This window comes from Caretta caretta, chromosome 2 (assembly GCF_965140235.1).
Source record: "Caretta caretta isolate rCarCar2 chromosome 2, rCarCar1.hap1, whole genome shotgun sequence".
Taxonomy (NCBI): Eukaryota; Metazoa; Chordata; order Testudines; family Cheloniidae; genus Caretta; species Caretta caretta.
In genome coordinates this window covers 24,859,175-24,878,116 of record NC_134207.1, presented here as the reverse complement: position 1 = coordinate 24,878,116, position 18,942 = coordinate 24,859,175, and the positions used below count along the sequence as shown (strand labels likewise).

Sequence of the window (18,942 nt, the reverse complement as noted above, 5' to 3'; positions counted from 1 at the left end):
TGAAGAAGTACTTCCTTATGCTTGTTTTAAACCTGATGCCTATTAATGTCATTGGATGACACCCAGTGTGATCTTATGTGGAGGGGAAACAACATTTTTTTTTCTTCATACCATTCATGATTTTTACATACTTCTACCATATTTTGTCTCTTTTTCTAAATTGAGCACTCCCAGTTTTTATAATCTGTCTTCATATGGAAGTGTTCCAGACCACTAATAATTTTTATTACCCTTCTCTGTACCCTTTTCCAATTCTAATACATCTTTTTTGAGATGAGGCAACCAGAACTGTATGCAATATTCAAGATGTGGGTGTACCATGGATTTATATGTACCATGGCATTATGATATTTTCTGTCTTCTTATATATCCCATTCTGAGTATCTGTTCTTTTGATTGCTGCTGCACATTGAGTGGATGTTTTCAGAGAACTATCCATGATGATTCCAAGATCTCTTTTTTTGATTGGTAACAGCTAATTTAGAAACCATATTTTTGTATGTATAAATGGGATTATTTTTTTCCAATGTGCATTACTTTGCATTTACCAACATTGAATTTCATTTGTCATCTGTAAAGACATACTAACCGATCTCACAAAACTAGATGACTGGGGGGGGGACAAGTCATCTAGTTTTGTGAGATCCCTTTGTATGTCTTAGTTAAGTACAAAGCTGACTACAATTTTGAGTAATTTTGTACTTTCTGCAAATTTTGCCACCACACTGTTCCCCTCTTTTTCTAGATTATTTATGAATATGTTGAACAGCACAGGCTCTAATACAGATCCTGTGAGGACCCTGCTATTTGCCTCTCTCCACTGTGAAAACTGACCATTTATTCATACCCTCTGATTCCTATCTGCGACTGATCCAGAAGAGGACTTTCCCTATTATCCCATGACAGCTTAGTTAGCTTAAAAGCCCCTGGTGAGGAACATTGCCAAAGGCTGTTTGAAAGTCCAAGTACACTGTATCGACTGGATCACTTTTGTCCACATTTGTTGACCCCCTCATGACATTCTAATAGATTGGTGAGGCATGATTTCCTTTTACAAAAGCTGTGTTGACTTTTCCCCAACCATATCACATATGAATCTAATAATTCTGTGCCTTACTATAGTTTCAAGCAATTTGCCTGGTACTGAAGTTAGGCTTACTGCCTTGTAATTGCCAGGATTGCCCCCTGGAGCATTTTTTAAAATTGGCATTACATTAGTTACCCTCTAGTCATTTCATTCATAGGTTGATTTAAGTAATAGGTTACATCCTGTAGTTGTTAGTTCTTCAATTTCATATTTGAGTTCCTTCAGAACTCTCCAGAACTCTCAAGGTACATCTGGCCCTGGTGACTTAATACTATTTATCAATTTGTTCCAAAACCTTCTCTATTGACACCTCAATCTGGGACAGTTCCTCGGATTAGTCACCTAAAAATAATGGCTTGGGCGTGGGGATCTTCCCCACATCCTCCTCAGTGAAGACCAATGCAAAGAATTCATTTAGATACTCCATAATGGCCTTGTCTTCTTTGAGTCTCCTTTAGAACCTCAAGCAGCCAGTGACCCCACTGATAGTTTGTGAGGCTTCCTGATTCTGATGTGCTTAATTTTTTTTTTGCTGTTTTAGTTTTTGTGTCTTTAGCTAGTTGCTCTTCAATTTTTTTCTTGACATACTCTATTATATTTTTACACTTGACTTGCCAGAGTTTATGTTCCTTTCTATTTTCCTCAGTAGGATTTGACTTCCAATTTTTAAAGGATGCCTTTTTGCCTGTTACTGAAGATGGCATTTTTTGGTCCTCTTGCTGTTTGTTTTTTTTATTTGGGGTATACATTTAATTTGAACCTCTACTATCGTGTTTGTGAGTAGGCTCCTGCAGTCTGCAAGCATTTCTTCTTTCCAACTGTTCCTTTTCATTTCCATTTAACTAGCTTCCTCGCTTTTGTGTAGTTCCCATTTTTGAAGTTAAATGCTACTTTTGCCCCTACAAGGATGTTAAATTTAATTACATTATGGTCATTATGACTGATTGGTTCAGCTATATTTGCCTCCTGGATGAGATCCTGTGCTCTCCTTAGGACTAAATCAAGAATTAACTCTCCCCTTCTGGGTTCCAGGACAAGCTGCTCCAAGAAGCAGTCATTTATTGTGTCTAGAAATTTTATCTCTGCATCTCTTCCTGAGATGACATATAGCCATATATTCATCTCAGGTTCTAAGCTAGTGCCTTTTGAAATCAACAGAAAGACTCATATTGACTTCAATTGGCATTAGATCAGGCCCTTACAGTGGAATTTTTAAATGAAGAAAGTGCCAACAGACGGTTTCTATCATGTTTAAAACTGATTTGAACAATATATCATATCTGTTTTGCTACTTACATTTTAGCCTGTTCAAAGAGGCATTTAATAAAATTGTTCTCTTTCATGAAATGTGTTCTTGGAATCTTACTAAAGCCTGAAAAAAAATGCACATTACCTTTTACTTAAATTCCTTAGCACTTGAAAGAAAAACCTAGAAAATACATAGTGGAGTTGGCATCCAGAACAATTTAGGGAGTAATAAATTCTTCTTTAGATTAAAGAGTTCAAAAGAGCCCTGTTATGGTAGCAAACTACTGATAGCCTAGTGTGTATATACTTGAAAAAATGAATCTCATGCAATGTATTTATTTCTGGTTCACTAGGTCTTGCTCAGTACAGTGGGGATCCCCGAATTGAATGGCATCTGAATGCCTTTAGCACAAAGGATGCTGTTTTGGATGCAGTCCGTAATCTGCCATATAAGGGAGGGAATACATTAACAGGTACAGTATGTATTTTTGCATTAGCCACATGCTCCAAAATATGCCATGCTGCATTGGCTTAGAGTATTGGGGTTTGTTCTGTTTCTTAAAGGTGAATGTGCTGTTTATTTTTGAAGTTTGCCTAAGAGCTTGATCTGAAGTAGCTGCAGTCAATGGGAATCTTCATGTCTTTAGTGAGCTTTGACTCAGGCTTCAATCTGCAAAATCTGAGTGTGTATGATCTATCTATGCCAAAACTAACAGCAAAGGAAGTTCACTTTTACATTCTGGAAAGAGGATAGAGCAGCAAAAGCCATTGACACTGTTCATACACAAAACCTCATTCAGTTGGAGAAAGAAAGTGTGTTGTTTTAACATCTGACTGTTGGTGGTGGTAAATTTTCAAAGAACCACCTGGGGGTTTTAGACTCCCATTAACTTTCATGGTATTGAAACCCTGCATGGCTTTTTGGAAATTTAGTGGTGGATAGCTGTGGGATACTTGTCAATATGATAAAATATATATCCTCTGGAGAGGAATCCCATAGCATCAGTGCAACACTTAATAGTCTTGGCTCTCTTGTCTGGAGGATAATGGACTGAAAGAGTAAATTATTGCCAAACTATTTTTTCCAGAGAGGCTTAGAAGTTCTCCCTTTTCTCCTCCACCAATCGCTATTTTGGTGGAAGGAATTATTATGGTTGGACTGGGAACAGAAGGGATATACTGCGGTACCATAGCTGAACTGATGCTTGATAGAAATACCAAGAAGCAAGTAATAAATCCAGTGCGATGATTATATTCTGACATTAGAGGTGGCTTTTGCCTAACCTCTTTTTATATGGCTTCCTTTTAACTTTCAAATTAGAGCCAAGTTGCCTCTCCCAAATCAGTAATAATCAGTTTTTGACGTTACATTCTCCATTAGCTTAATTTAAGCTTTTCCTCAGTTTATGAGTGTAAAAAGCTTTAAAATAAAAGATTGTACTCAGCAACTGGATTTTAATGGCCTAAGTTAAGTGGTAAATGGGTTTCTATGCAACATTTCTGCAGGGGGTAAATTTCTCCCATAAAACTTAGCACTGTCAGCTCTCAGAGACTCCAGTGGGAACTGAGGGCAATGAAAGCTGCTCAGGATCAGTTCCGTATTCAGTGGAACTTGAAGAAACACTCCTGGGAGGGGTTTCAGGTTCAGGCCTGAAATTAGCAATCTGATTTCCTGTTTCAGTGACTTCTGCTGACAAACCAACAAAAGGCAGTTTCGTTACAGAAATATCATCTGTAATTTGACCAGCATTTCTAAAAATGTGTGTTAAACAGGATGTATATGTTACTCTTTGAAATACCAGTTCAGCAAATGACTTCAGCATGTGCTTAACTTTAAGCATGTGAATAGTCCTGATGCTTTCAATCTTGAGAAGTCAGTGTTAATGGTAAGCATGTTTTTAGTCCTTTGCTGAATTGGAACCCAAATTTACTAATAGATGAAATCCTCTAACTTCCCTTGTGGGGTAATATGCAGTGTAGTTGTAGCCATATCAGCCCCAGGATATTAGAGAGACTAGGTCGGTGAGGTAATATTGTTATTGGACCAAACTTCTCTCCAATAAAAGAAGAGCTCTGGTGGCTCGAAAACTTGTCTCTTTCACCAACAAAAATTGGTCCAGTAAAATATATTACCTCACCCACCTTGTCTCTCTGGTGGGGTAAGGTATGTGAGTAGCTCAGTAGCCCCGTTTAGTTTCAAACAAGTTTCTATTCTCTGTTGTAAATAATTTTATAGATTGGAAGGTTGCTGAGGACTGCTCCCATTTTTGCCCTGCCTTTAATTCAAGCTGCCTGCTTGGAACAGTATATTTTTAAGTAAAAGTTTGTTCTCTTTTATAAGTTATTATTCAGTAGGAGGTTTCTCAGCATTCTTTACTTTGCATAGAAAATTAAACTTCAAAAAATCAATAAAAATATCCGTGTTACATAGCCAATTTTATTAGCTAAACCATTTTTTTTATTTTTTATTTTTTTTAGGTCTTGCCTTAACTTTTATTTTGGAGAACAGCTTTAAGCCTGAAGCAGGTGCAAGACCCAATGTGTCCAAAATTGGTATATTGGTCACAGATGGAAAATCCCAAGATGATGTCATCCCACCTGCTAAAAATCTGCGTGGTGCTGGTGTTGAATTGTTTGCTATTGGTATGTATTCTAACGTATCTATTTATTGCATTTTATTTTTTATAAGTCTCTGATCTGTTCTATCTATTGTGACAGGGTCGGGCCAGATGGCTACAGGAGAGTAATAGAAGGCAGATATATTAGCCCCAGGTTAAGTAGGTCCCTTTTCACTGGGTAAGGTAACAGGGAAGGTTACAATCAGGAACAATCAGGAACCTTCTGGAGACAATTAAGACAGACAGGCTGATTAGAACACCTGCAGCCAATCAAGAAGCTGCTAGAATCAATTAAGGCAGGCTAATCGGGGCACCTGGGTTTAAAAAGGAGCTCATTTCAGTTTGTGGTGCGTGTGTAAGGAGCTGGGAGCAAGAGGTGCTAGGAGCTGAGAGCGAGAACGCATACTGTTGGAGGACTGAAGAGTACGAGCATTATCAGACACCAGGAAGAAGGTCCTATGGTGAGGATAAAGAAGATGTTGAGAGGAGGCCATGGGGAAGTAGCCCAGGGAGTTGTAGCTGTCACACAGCTGTTCCGGGAGGCACTCTAGACAGCTGCATTCCACAGGGCCCTGGGCTGTAACCCAGAGTAGAGGGCGGGCCTGGGTTCCCCCCAAACCTCCCAACTCCAGGTCAGACACAGGAGGAGTTGACCTGGACTGTGGGTTCATGAAAACGGCCAAACTGAGGGCCTTTGTGAAGCTCCAAGGCGAGCAAATCCGCCAATAAGTGCAAGACCTACCAAGGTAGAGGAGGAACTTTGTCACACTATCTAGTATATTTATAAGGGTCCTATCGTGTTTCTATCTGGATTAAGCATCAAAAATACTTTGGAAAATTTTAACTTTTTTCAGTATCCTCTGACTATTAATGTAACTGGCATTTTAGGAGGATAAACATATGCTAGTTATCATCAGAATATTGCAAAGATGTCAGTAACACTTGTAATACTGGAAATTAACCCTTGTGATTAATTATAACTACCTGTAATTAACAGCTTGACTGTAGGCCTGATCTAAAGCACACTGAAGCCAGTGAAATGGGGAAAGACTCCATAGACATCAGTAGGCTTTGGCCAGGCTGCATGGCTTAAACGTTACACCGATTTCTTTTGTTGCAAACATTTTCTTATTTTGTCTCTCCACTGTAAGGTGTGAAGAATGCAGATATAAATGAACTCAAAGAGATTGCCTCTGAACCGGACAGTACTCATGTCTACAACGTTGCTGACTTTAACTTCATGCACACCATTGTAGAAAGTCTTACGAGAACAGTGTGTTCAAGAGTGGAGGAACAGGAAAAGGAAATCAAAGGTAAATAAGAAACTTTGTTTGATCTTGATATTATACCAGCAAATCCAATTTTAGAATAGAGACAGTTTTGAACTGGTTTCTGACATTTTACTCTTTCTATGTATATTTTGCTACCAGGATACCACATTATCAGAGAAGGTATTTTTTCTGATGTGTATTTCATGCGTATGCTAATATCTTTTGCTTAGTTCCATGATAGCAGTTTGTCTTTTGTTGTTATAGTGTTAGGTACACAGAAAAAAAGTGCATTCATTCTGCTGTAGCTATCACCAGTGAACAGGTAAAAAGAGGGTATTTTTCGGTGTACAGGTTTGGGGATGAATCAGAGAAGGAATAAAGCTAGTTAAGGCTGTGCCCTGGTTTCCATTCTAATCCCTTGTTTTCTTAGTCTCATAACTTTGCCAGATGTTCACCTTTCAATTTGAAGTTTCCCAGGCTTGGTCTCTACATGCAGTTGAACTTTTTTATTTTTATTTTTTAATCTCTGAGCAAAAAAAAACCAACCCAGCATTTTGGAGTATGAGGAAAGGTTGTGGGGATGGAAAAATTACAAGTACATAAAAATTCTGCTGAATCTTAGGACCTTTTGAGCAGCTGAAAATGCTAGGGGTAGAATGTTGAAGTTCATCAGAGAAATAGCCCTCCTTGAGAAAGTACCAAATGTAGAAATGTTCCAGAGAAATTGATTTGAATTGGCTGAGCTGTGACCCTTTAAAATCGTATGCAGCAGATGCAAATGCCAGATGCATTTCCCTAAGCTTATGGAGTGCCTCACTGAGGAAGGTTACATTGCACATGCATCTGAAGCTGTCTTCTGAAAAGATATTGCATTAGTAGGCTTCTCTCTTCCTCCTGGATCCCCTAAGAATTACACAGGTGGTAGGGGGATCTGTGACTGGCCATGGTCTGTATGTGGGGGGAAGACATGGCCATCAAAGGACTCATGAACCAGTGAAGTATCTCGAGGGGTGTGGGGGGGCAATGTCTGCTGAGTGTAGCTCCAGGGTGCCTTGTCAGATACCATCCCACCTGCAGACCTTCCAAGGAGTACAGGGGACGGGCTCTCTTACTGAGTTCTTTAGCAGGTTCACAGCTATGGAGATTCCTGGCTGATTCTGGAACTTGGGGAGAGGGTGTTTGGAAGCACCTGGGGAGGGAGTGAATACATGGAAGGCCAGGCAACCAGGGAAGCTTGGGAGAACCATTGCAGTTGTAATAGCATTTGTGCTGAAACCTTTGTGTGTGCTGCATGTAAAGTTTTCCACCTAAACCAATGAGGCCTGGTCCCACTGAGAATTGTATATGTATTATTATTTTTATTATTTAGTTAGTTAATATTAAAAACTGCCTAAATAAACATGCCCTCTCCAATTAATTCAGTTTCTAATGATGAGAGATCTTTGGGAACTCAGCAATGAGAGCAAAAACAAATCATTATTTTACAGGAGTAAAAATAATTTCTTTATATTATCTCATATATAGGAACATTTGTTGCCACTCTTGGAGCTCCTACTAATTTGGTCACATCTGAGGTAACAGCCAGAGGATTCCGTGTTAGCTGGACCCATGCACCTGGCGAGGTGGAAAAATACAGAGTTGTGTACTATCCCACTAGAGGAGGCCAACCAGAGGAGGTAATGGAGGGGAAAATTTTCAGTTACATGATTGTGAAAACTTCTAGTAGACATAATAGAAAGAATTCACCAGTTGGGAATGAGAGCACTTGATCACAGGCCTGATGCTGCTTCCATTTAAGGGTACATCTACACAGTCAGTGGTAGCCCGTGACAGCAAGTCTCTGAGCCCAGGTCGACAGACTCAGACTGGTGGGACTTGCACTATTGCACTAAAAGTAGCTGTGTAGACAGAACTTTAAAATGCAACTTGGGCTGAAGCACAGGCTCTGAGGCCCGCTTCAGAGCCTGAGCTCCATTTCAAGCCACAACGTGTACACTGCTATTTTTAGCTTGGTAGCGTGAGTCCATGAACCCAAGTACATTGACTCAGGCTTGGAGGCTTGCTACCACAGGCTGTGTAAACATGCACCACAGTCTGTGATTACATTGTTCAAGGATAGGACCTAAAATCCAATAGGTAAACTGTGTTTTTATTTATACATCAGCTTTCCTTGTTGGACCAACTCTGTATGATGCTATTTCAAAGGATGCAGGACCAGAAAGGGGCAGAAGGGATAGAGTTTGAGCTTTGGAAACATAACTTATTTTAAAAAAACCCACGGATGTAGAGTTGGGAATCTGGCTAAAACTGACCAGTACGGGGGCCAGATGGATATTTATTATTTGTGTAGCACCAACAGTTCACTAAGTGCTTTGGAGGTAGTGTGAAAACAAGGACACTGCATGAAAAAGTTTACAACTTAATCAGACAAATTTCAGGACAGGATGGGAAGGGTTGGAGAGTGGAGACAGGACAACAAAAGCAATATAATGAAAGGGTGAGGTTAAATGCGTTTTATTTTTTGAAGATATTTTGTTTTATTTTGGGGATTTTGTTGTCGTGGTGTGTGTGTGTATGTGTGTGTGTACACAGGTATGTGCATGCAGTACTATAATGAAATTTTGAATTACATAATAAATATATCAGAAAGTGACACCTCAGAGACTAACAAATTTATTTGAGCATAAGCTTTCATGATGCATCCGATGAAGTGAGCTATAGCTCACGAAAGCTTATGCTCAAATAAATTTGGTAGTCTCTAAGGTGCCACAAGTCCTCCTTTTCTTTTTGCGAATACAGACTAACACGGCTGCTACTCTGAAACGTATCAGAAAGTGTCCATTAATTTCCATTATGTTAATTGTATTTTTAACATTTCCTTTGATCCAAAGTGCTGCTTTGTATTGCCTTAAGACTCCGCGTTATGCATATTTTTGCCATTCTGTTTCCTGGCTACTGTACTGTATACTAAGATACAAATGTCATTTTTGCCCTGTTAAACATAGATAGATTAACATTTATGTATCATGCCAAGGACTGTCTTAGAAATACGACAGATAAAACAAACTGATAAGATGGATTAAATAGTAATAAAATTAATTTATTTTATACTTATTTCATTGCATTTTTCCCCAAACAGGTAGTGGTGGATGGAAGTGTATCAACAGCAGTTCTGAAAAACCTGATGTCTCTAACTGAATATCAGATAGCTGTGTTTGCTATATATATAAGTGCTGCAAGTGAGGGCCTCCGTGGTAGTGAAACTACACGTAAGTATCCTCACTCAATTTGTTATGGACCTGACTCAGTAATACTGAACGCTGGGTGAGTAGGCACTGCTCAATGTGAGTAAGGAATGCAGAATCAAGTCTTTTTTTCTCTTCAGCTCTTTTTATTAGTAATGTCCGACATTTATTTATTAGATTTGGGCCTGAACTAAAGACTTGGGTCCAAATTTTCCCAAACTTTGACCCAGTTACATTCTCTCTGTAATGGGCTAAACCAAGCCTCTAAATCAGTGCTACTCAAAGTGGTGGTCCGTGGACCGATGCCAGTCCGCGAGCCATCGGCTGCCAGTCTGCGTGCACATTGGAAAAAAAAATTGCCGGTCCCCCACCTCATATAGCTTGAGAAGCACTGCTCTAAATCATAACACTCCTAGACTTTGGAGCAGTTTGGATCTGCGGCTGGATCTAAACTTTATGGCTTAGGCATACAGCCTTATTTCCACTTTTTGACCTTAGTTCCTTAAGTGATGATGGGAGGTTCAGTGGATAGGGGACTGTTTGTGACTGGAGAGACAAGTGTTTAATTTCCTGCTCTCCCACAGACTGCCTACATTTCCTTGGGAAGTGACTCTGACTTTCTGTGCCTCAGTTTCCCATCTGTGATAATTGTACTTCCCTACCTCAGGGATGTTGTAAGGATAATTACATTTAACACTGTGAAGTATTCAATAAGTAGTTTTATAACACCTTGTTAGGAATAGGTTAATTTCTGATTCAGCGGGAAGAGTGTCACATACTGAGTCAATAGCATCATTTCCTGTTGCACCTGGTATTCCTTTGAAGTCACCTATTCAAGTTCTGACTAAGCCCAGCCCTGCTTATTTTCTGAGATCCGATCAGATCACAGCCCAAGGTGGTGTGGCTGCAAGCGTTATATAAACAAATCTTTGAGTGTCATAAGTAACAGTCTGAAATGTGTAAGTATTAATCACTCCAGGTTATAAAATATTTGCAGTTTGGAAGTATTTTTCACGATGCCAGTTGAAATCTGTGAAAAATTATACTTTACATTTTTTACCTTTTGTGACACTGACAAAATTAACCACAAATGTGAAAACTATCATATTTGTGTGTATAGTACATTAAAAATGACCTTACAGTAGTATGCTGTTTAGATAAATATATTCAGTGCCATAAATGCATAAAATACAGAAAAGTAAGAGAGGAGCCTATCTTTTAATCACTTTGAAAAATGCAAAATAATTATCAAATGTATATTTATTTGAAATTCTTGAAAATTTCTTATACCTATATTTATTCTAGCTACTGTCAAATTTCCTCTTAATGTAATTTTTTTCAGTTATCGGCATTATTGGGTGTCTACTCCAGCTGCAGATTAACTTTGTCTAATATGCTCTTAAAGTTTTTACATTTGCAATTAATTTTAATTTGAAAATTGTAGCAGAAGCGCTCTCTCCTTCTTCCCATATTTTTGTCCCCCTTCTCTCTCTCTGTCTCCTTATTATTTATTACTTGTTTTATTGGAGCACCTAGGAAACTTAGTCATGGACCAGGACCCCATTGTGCTAGGTTCTGTACAAACCCAGAACAAAAAGATTGTCCTTACCCCAGAGAGCTTACAGATAAGTATAAACCAAGAGACAACAGACAGAAATGGACAGACAAGGTAGTACAAGGAAGCAATGAGATAATATTGGTCTTCATGATGGACAATGGTTCCAGCACACCAGTACCCTATCTGTTATCAAACTTTTTGTAGGCATCACCAGAAAGGAGAGTTTTAAGGAGGGCTTGGAAGGATAATGAGGTAGCTTTGCAGTTGTTTATGGGGACCTCCTCCCAAGCATGAGGCGCAGCATGGGGGAAAGGATGAAAGTGCTTGTTTGAAAACTTAACAAGTGGCCAATGAAGACTGGTGTCATGGGCCAATTGGAGGCAGGAGTCAATGGCTCGATAGTGATTGAGAGATGGGAGGGAGGGTGAGGATAGGGCATAAAGGGCCTGGAAAGTGAAGACAAGTAGCTTATGTTTGATACAATAGAAAAGGTAGAGCCAGTGGAGGGAGTCAAAGAAAGGGATGACATGGTCAAAGCAACAGGCTAGGAAAATGATCTTAGCAGCAGCATTTAGAATGGATATGAGCTGGGCAAGATTGTATTTGTCAAGGCCAGAGAGAAGGATGTTGCAATAGTTGAGATGTGAGCCATTGCTGGAAATGGCCCAACTTGATTATCATACACATTGTAAGGAGAGTGATCACTTTAGATAAGCTATTACCAGCAGGAGAGTGGGGTGGGGGGAGAGAAAACCTTTTGTAGTGGTAAACACCCATTTTTTCATGCTTTGTGTGTATAAAAAGATCTTCTATACTTTCCACAGCATGCATCCGATGAAGTGAGCTGTAGCTCACGAAAGCTTATGCTCAAATAAATTGGTTAGTCTCTAAGGTGCCACAAGTACTCCTTTTCTTTTTGCGAATACAGACTAACACGGCTATTACTCTGAAACCTGGCAAAATAGAGGGCTATTCTTAAAAGTTAAAGGGAACTTTTCTTTAAAAAAGAAACCCAGATTAGTTCTATGCTCCAATGGCACCGCCATAATTTAATGTGTCAACATGTTCATCCTCTTTAAGGACTTAGTTCAGCCTACTTAGTCACACACTCCTGACTGATGTGCAGGGCTAATTAAGGTAACCCAGGACCCTAGGCACAACCCCATGTTAGAACACAGTCCAGCCTTCTGTTGCTCCTCTTGACCTTGTCCCCTCACCGTGAACATGCCTCCCACACATTGCGGGGGTGAAGAGGTTATTGCCAGGCAGAATTTACCCCCTAAAAATTCAGTGCCCATGTGGCTGCCTATGTGGCTTACCCCTAATGGTGGCTCTACTCACTCTCCACCGCCAATCCTCTCCCCCATGCACATCTAGAAGAGAGGTGGGGTGGGACCTGTGCATGGAGCAGTTTGGTCCAACTATATCTGTTAAACTGTTGAGGATTCTCCCAAGGGAAAGGGTAGAAGTCCTTGCTCTTGTAGGATTGAAAATCTGACTGGGGCAAAATACTAGAAATGTTCTGTAAGAACAACCCAACCCTGTCTGGGGACTTGGATAGATGACAAAGCCCTTTTCCCAGCTCTCTAATTCAGAGATCTTTTTATAGCTCTTTGTTATTACGTCAAACAGTGTTTCCAGTGTTTACTCTGCTGGATTTCTTTGTGTTTCCGATAGTCAAACAAAACTTTATGAAATGTTAAGCAAGTTTTTTTAGATGCAATTGAAAAACATGTACCTCTTTCTGTCACAGTTGCTTTGCCTACAGCATCAAATCTGCAATTGTATGATGTGTCACAGAGCAGCATGAGAGCAAAGTGGAATGGAGTAGTGGGTGCCACTGGTTATATGATCCTATATGCTCCCCTCACAGAGGGACTGGCAGCAGATGAAAAGGAGGTGATGTATTTAGCTTTCATTTGGATTCTAGCTATTCAAAAACATAACATTTAAAGAACAAAATGTCAGATGGTCCTTAGCTTCAAATCTTGTCTATTTCCTAGCTTTTAAAGTACCATACATGTTACTGACTTTCTATGCAAACTGCATGCCAAGTAGTTATTTTTAATTTTCAGTACTTTCAAATTTGTCCTCTTTAGAACAGAAGAAATGCCACAAGTTATAGCTGAGATAAAGGGAGTCTCTTGGACTCATGAGGCAATATTGTATCATAGCATGAAGGCAAAAATGCAAACACAGGAAAAAAAGAAAGCAAAACACAAATGACTTGATCTTTCCGAAAAATGGATTTAGAAGATCATGAAGTTTTAGTCTTTTTGCTTACAGTTGGACTTTTAAAAAAGTAAATCAACTTAAATTAGTAAATTTGACATTTCTACGTTTTGTTTTCATTCTAACTGTTATGTTTAATAAATGTCTAAGGTTTTTTGTTTGTTTTGTTTTTAAAGTTAGCTTTAGAAAGAATAAAACCATTAATTTTAAATGTGAATAACTCTGAGTAGAACAAGAATGACAGAGTAAGGTACAGTTCTCGAGTAGATAAAATGATAGGCAGAATATTGTGCTGTCACTAGAAATATCACTGGATTTTTGGAAATCGCTAATATAGTGTTAGTGCAGTCTTAGGGCTAAGATTTAAAATTGTTTTATGCTCCATTGACTGTATATGAAATTAAGAGTATTTTATATAAGGACTCACTGACAGCAGGCAAATGCATGCAACATTCTGGAAAGGGTGTAGGAAGCCACTGAGAGCTCGAATAGACTTGTGTTCTTTGCAGAATGAGTAGTTATGATCAGGTAGCCCTCTTGAAAATGGGGCCTCATTGAAAGCTAGCTGACATCAGCAAAACTGAGCCTCACCCTGTCGAAAGATCTTTCAATCAATAAATCAGCCCTGTTAATGCGGCACCTACTGAAGGAGCTCAAGGGGAAAATGGTACACACCTGAAATAGCAAAAAGCAAAACCAAGCCTCAGCCTGTAGACAGACTTCTGATTAATGAGGCAGAGTCCTTTCCCCTCATTGCAATATTCTCACTTCAGCAGTCATTTGGAGGCCATTAGTTTCCACTGAGCTGGTATAAAGATTCAACAGTCTCTTAGGCATAGATGCATATTGAAGAGAGGTTGAGGGCCGTTTGTTCTGCTGCAACAGAGGGCTATTGTGTTGTTGCTTATGTTACCTTTATATCCTCTCCACCTTCATGTTAGGCATTTCCTTGGGGTGTTTGCCTTTTAGACAATTTTAGGTATTTCATTGCTCTATGCAATAACAAAACTGTTCACTGGCCCAAGTTCTGTGTTCAGGTACAGCTGATCAATTTCTTTGAGTCAACACAGAGCAAGATTTGACTCTACCAATTTCCTGTTTAACTACAGTGCTCAGAAGCCCCTGTTGAGCAAAGCACTTGAGCACATGCCTAACTTTAAGCACATGAATAGTGCCATTGACTCTCAAAGGATTAGTTGTGTGCCGAAAGTTAAGTGCTCTGCTGAATTGGAGCCTAAATGGGCATATTGTAGCCCTTTACTTTTATTCAGTTTTATGGCATTTACCAGCTCTATAAAAATATGCTCTGTCCCTATTGAATATACTTTTCTCCTATACAAAAATGCTCCTGGCTTGTTTTTCTCCACTCATGAGCTAGTTTAGAAATAATGTGTCTATTATTCATATTACCTTTAGATGAAAATTGGAGAGGCCTTGACAGATATTGAACTGGATGGATTATTGCCTAACACAGAATATACAGTCACAGTTTATGCGATGTTTGGAGAAGAAGCTAGTGACCCCCTGACAGGACAAGAAACAACATGTAGGTCAGACACATCTGTATTCACTATACAGCAGTAATAAAACTCCAGGAGGTCTTTGTATGTATGAAAATAGATCTCAGATTTTAAAATCTGTATAGAGGAGTAACTGAGAGGAGATCATACTGTGCATTATGGTTTGGATGAGTTCAGTTTCCTGCTGCTGCTATTTAATTTAGACAGAGTACTGTATATTATAGGACCAGGTACAGTATATAATTCTCCACAAAAGAGCATGTTTTCCATAGACCAGATTCTAATACCTTTACTTATTTGGGTAGTGTCTTGTGCTGCTGATAGCCCTATTGATTTCAGTGGAACTAATTGCACAGGAAGATACTACTCAGCATGAGTGAGGGTGGCAGAAGCTGGCCATATATTATTATTTTATTTTATTACCTAGGACTACCTTGTGGTTTTGTGGCGCTGCCCTGCCTTTTCCCTCCCTTTTTTCTCTCTCCCTTTTTAGCATCTTGTTCCCCAGGGGGTCCAGGAATGAGTAGCACCAGCTCTTCCTCGCTCACAAGCACCACTATTGAGAGCAGTCTTTGTGCAGCTGTACAAGTGGGAAGGGAAGTGTCTTGCTTTCCCCTTGGGAAGGGTTGCTCTCAGTCTGACACATGATACCAGATTCTGACTGGCCACCTTTTAAAATGAAAACTAATGATCTGATTAGACTTCGTTTGCTGTGAGGACATTATTAGTATCAGCTATTTACTTTTCTTCTTCAATTAATATACTTAGTTATTATTTACGTATTACCGTTGGGGCACATAGCTCTTCACAGACAACTGTACAATCTAGAACAGGTAGCTAACACAGCAAATTAAGACATCAGATGGTTGGGGATGTAAGGGAATAATGCAGTGAGAAGATGGAGAAGGCAGGGAAGCCCTCTGATAAGAGAGTAAAGTTCACTTGGATCATAACAGAGGACTGCAAACCAAAGAGATCCAGAATTAATAATACTTCAGGCACCAGGAAGGGACCTGTGAGAGGCCAGGTGGCTGTTCTTGGACCATTGTTGTTTCTCCTTTGTAGGTGGGAGATTGGTTGATGGAATTAAAAAGAGCACATGTGCCCCCAGGTAACTTCCTGTAGGTCCTTCTGTTTTTTCTGTTTACAACAGATCACATTTATAACAGGTTGTTGAAATGTGGGCTTCAGGGTGCATGGTCCCATTCTGTTTTCTGATCCTATCACTTACTTTTTTCTTTCAGCCACAGGTATCGCTAGCTCTCAGTACTAGCACCAGGGTGGTCTTTGGCCAGTGCTGGTATTTAGTTGCTAATTAAGGGTCAGAACCTGCCAAAGTTCAATGGGGGGATGAGGGCTCCCCGTCACCAAGAACAGCATCTTCCAGCTGAACGCTGCTATATCTAGGAGAGAGGGAGAGAAGGCAACAGTAGCCCTAGTGTGGGACAGAACCCCTTTTGGAAAAAGGAGCAGGAGGAGCCTCCTGCAGAACTAAGGGTTGGAGAGCACCCTCATTTATGATAGGTAGCATGTTTTTAATAGGCAGTAAATGCCAGGCAGTCCAGGTTCTGTTCTCTCCTTGCTTTACTGGATCTGCATAGATCTGTATGCCTGCTCCCTGCACAGCTTCTACCCATGGGACAGAATGGAACCCAGAAACGGGCGATAGTACCCGCGCCCTCCCCCACAGGGGAGGGGAAACCAGGAAGCAGACTGTGACTGTATATGTAGCATAGTCCCCTCTTCCACCCCTTTACACCAGCCAATCAGTATATAGCGGGAAGAAGGCCTTAACTGCTTGGAGAACACTCCATTCATATGTAATCTTGCCTACAGAGGAATCGCCTATGTAATCAGGGACAAATGTAATAAGTGTTGAACAGCTAGCAGCTCTATCGATCTTGTCAGTTCCCTTTGCCCAAGAAGTGGAGAAATCTCTGGTCAGATGTTCCATTAGACTTATGGAAGGCTAACTTTCACCTAACTTTCTTATATGCTGAAGAGAAACCATCCTGAATTCACTTAACTTCTTATCTTAGAAACCTTTTTCCCTTTGCTAAGGTCTTTAAAAAACAAACTGGTTTTTGTCAGTCCTGAAACTTCTACAATAAGTTAAGTATTCTGTGAACATATACAGTGTGCATTTACCCTTCTGCTGAACGTGGATTAGGAAAATATGAAGGTAACGTAATGGATTTGTGAATGAAGTTTGGTGTTAACTAAAGCTGAACTAATAATGGAAATGTTTTCACTAATATTCATTTGAATTTACCATGTTTGCCATCCTTTTGTTTTCACTTTCTGCAAATATTTGACTGAGCATCACTAGCATAAAAAGATGTGAAAAATGAATTTTGAGGTCAAATATTCTCCATATATGAATTGTTACGGTGTATTTGCATTTAACACTTGCAATTCCCTTTGTGGTTAGCTATAAACATCACCCAGCATTGTCTGTTTCTTGATTAGATGACTTTTGAAACTACCATATAATCATTTAAAAGGTGCCATTTCCACTAACAAACACATGGAGCACAGATACAGTTAACACAAATCAATTTACAAATCCAAATGCACAGGTGAGGAAAATGTTGTATGGTATAAATCCAACTCTGCTATCCAGCAGCAAGCAGGATCCCCACTTCCATTTCTTTCAATTTCAATATTCAACAGTGATGATGGCACTTATACTTGCCAATGCTTTAGCCTCTGATTCAGCAAAGCAGTTAACCACATACTTAACTTTAACCACAAATGCAGTCCCATTGAAATCAATGGCACTACACAGCTATTAAATTTCAAGATGTGCTTAAGTACTTTCCTGACTAGTGGTCTAAACTGAAAAGGGTATAGAAACAAAACTGTCAGTCATATTGCTTAATATTATCACTTTTAAAACAGTGTTTCATGTTCATTGTCAAGAGAGAATGTGCTTAGTGGATGAAATAAAAGACAGAACTATTTTCATGACTGTAACTATTTATTTTTCAAGTGCCTTTAAGTCCACCCAGGAACTTGAGATTTTCAGACATCGGACACAGCACTTCTAGGATAACATGGGATCCTGCTTCCGAAAACGTAAATGGTTATCGTATTATGTATGTTAAAACTGATGGGACAGAAACCAATGAGGTAAGCAGTTAATAATGTACCATAGTCTTACTTTTAAGTGTAATTTCTGTAAACAAATCAGATCTTTCAAGCTGTAACAAAAGATTTACTTATAATTTTCAAACTCTGTGCATGGAACATTATGCTTAATACAGGGAATGTATTCAGAGTGCATCACACCCATGTGGGATCTGATCCTGCAAAACCTTACTTGCATGAGCACTCCTTCCTTATGCTCATAGTAAAGTGAATGGAACTATTCAGGTAAGTAAGTGTTTGTAGGATCTAACCTTTGACCTAAGTCAGTGGTTCTCAAACTTTTGTACGGGTGACCCCTTTCACACAGCTAGCGTCTGAGTGCGACCCCCCACCCTTTATAAATTTAAAACACTTTTTTATGTTTAACGCTATTATAAATGCTGGAGGCAAAACGGGGTTTGAGGTGGAGGCTGACAGCTCGCGAACCCCCACGTAATAATCTCACAACCCCCTGAGGGGTCCCAACCCCCCAGTTTGAGAACCCCTGACCTAAGTGGACAGTATCCAAAATACCTACTGTGGATCAGACCAGATAATGAAGCTCCCAGACTTCTGTGAGCTCTGAGTTTAAGCTCATTTTTAAAAGAAATTTACCCAAAAACTTGGCTGCCTGGGATTTTACTATGTTTTGTTAATTTTATTGCTATAGTTACATATAAGAGGAAAAACTGACTTCCAACAGAAGTAGGATTTGGCTCAGAATAGGTATGAGTGTTTTCTTTAGGCAGGATATCACTTGACTTTAACAACCTATTTCAGACTTGGACTCTCAGGGTATGTCTACACTACAGTCAGATACCCATGGGCTGGCCCATGCCAGCTGACTCGGGTTCATGGGGCGTGGGCTGCAGGGCTGTTTAACTGCAGTGTAGACTTCCGGGCCCAGTCTGGAGCCCAGGCTTTAGGACCCTGTAAAGTGAGCCTGAATCAACAGGCCCAGGGGCAGCCATGGGTTTTGAATTGCAGTGTAGACATTCCCTTAGTTATAATACTTAGTTTATCAATCTGACATC

At 39.7% G+C, this 18,942-nt stretch overlaps 1 protein-coding gene across 3 annotated transcripts in view; it reads left to right on the top strand.

The window, feature by feature from the left end:
• The window catches only part of COL14A1 (collagen type XIV alpha 1 chain), a 171,493-nt gene that overhangs the window by 45,974 nt on the left and 106,577 nt on the right, over window positions 1–18,942 (top strand). For all 3 annotated transcript variants that reach the window (XM_048841565.2, XM_048841563.2, XM_048841564.2), the window contains 8 exons: window positions 2,689–2,808; window positions 4,814–4,978; window positions 6,105–6,266; window positions 7,749–7,900; window positions 9,364–9,493; window positions 12,781–12,926; window positions 14,676–14,805; window positions 17,772–17,911. In XM_048841565.2, coding sequence (XP_048697522.2) covers window positions 2,689–2,808; window positions 4,814–4,978; window positions 6,105–6,266; window positions 7,749–7,900; window positions 9,364–9,493; window positions 12,781–12,926; window positions 14,676–14,805; window positions 17,772–17,911 — 1,145 coding nt within the window. The remainder of the gene's footprint in view (window positions 1–2,688; window positions 2,809–4,813; window positions 4,979–6,104; window positions 6,267–7,748; window positions 7,901–9,363; window positions 9,494–12,780; window positions 12,927–14,675; window positions 14,806–17,771; window positions 17,912–18,942) is intronic.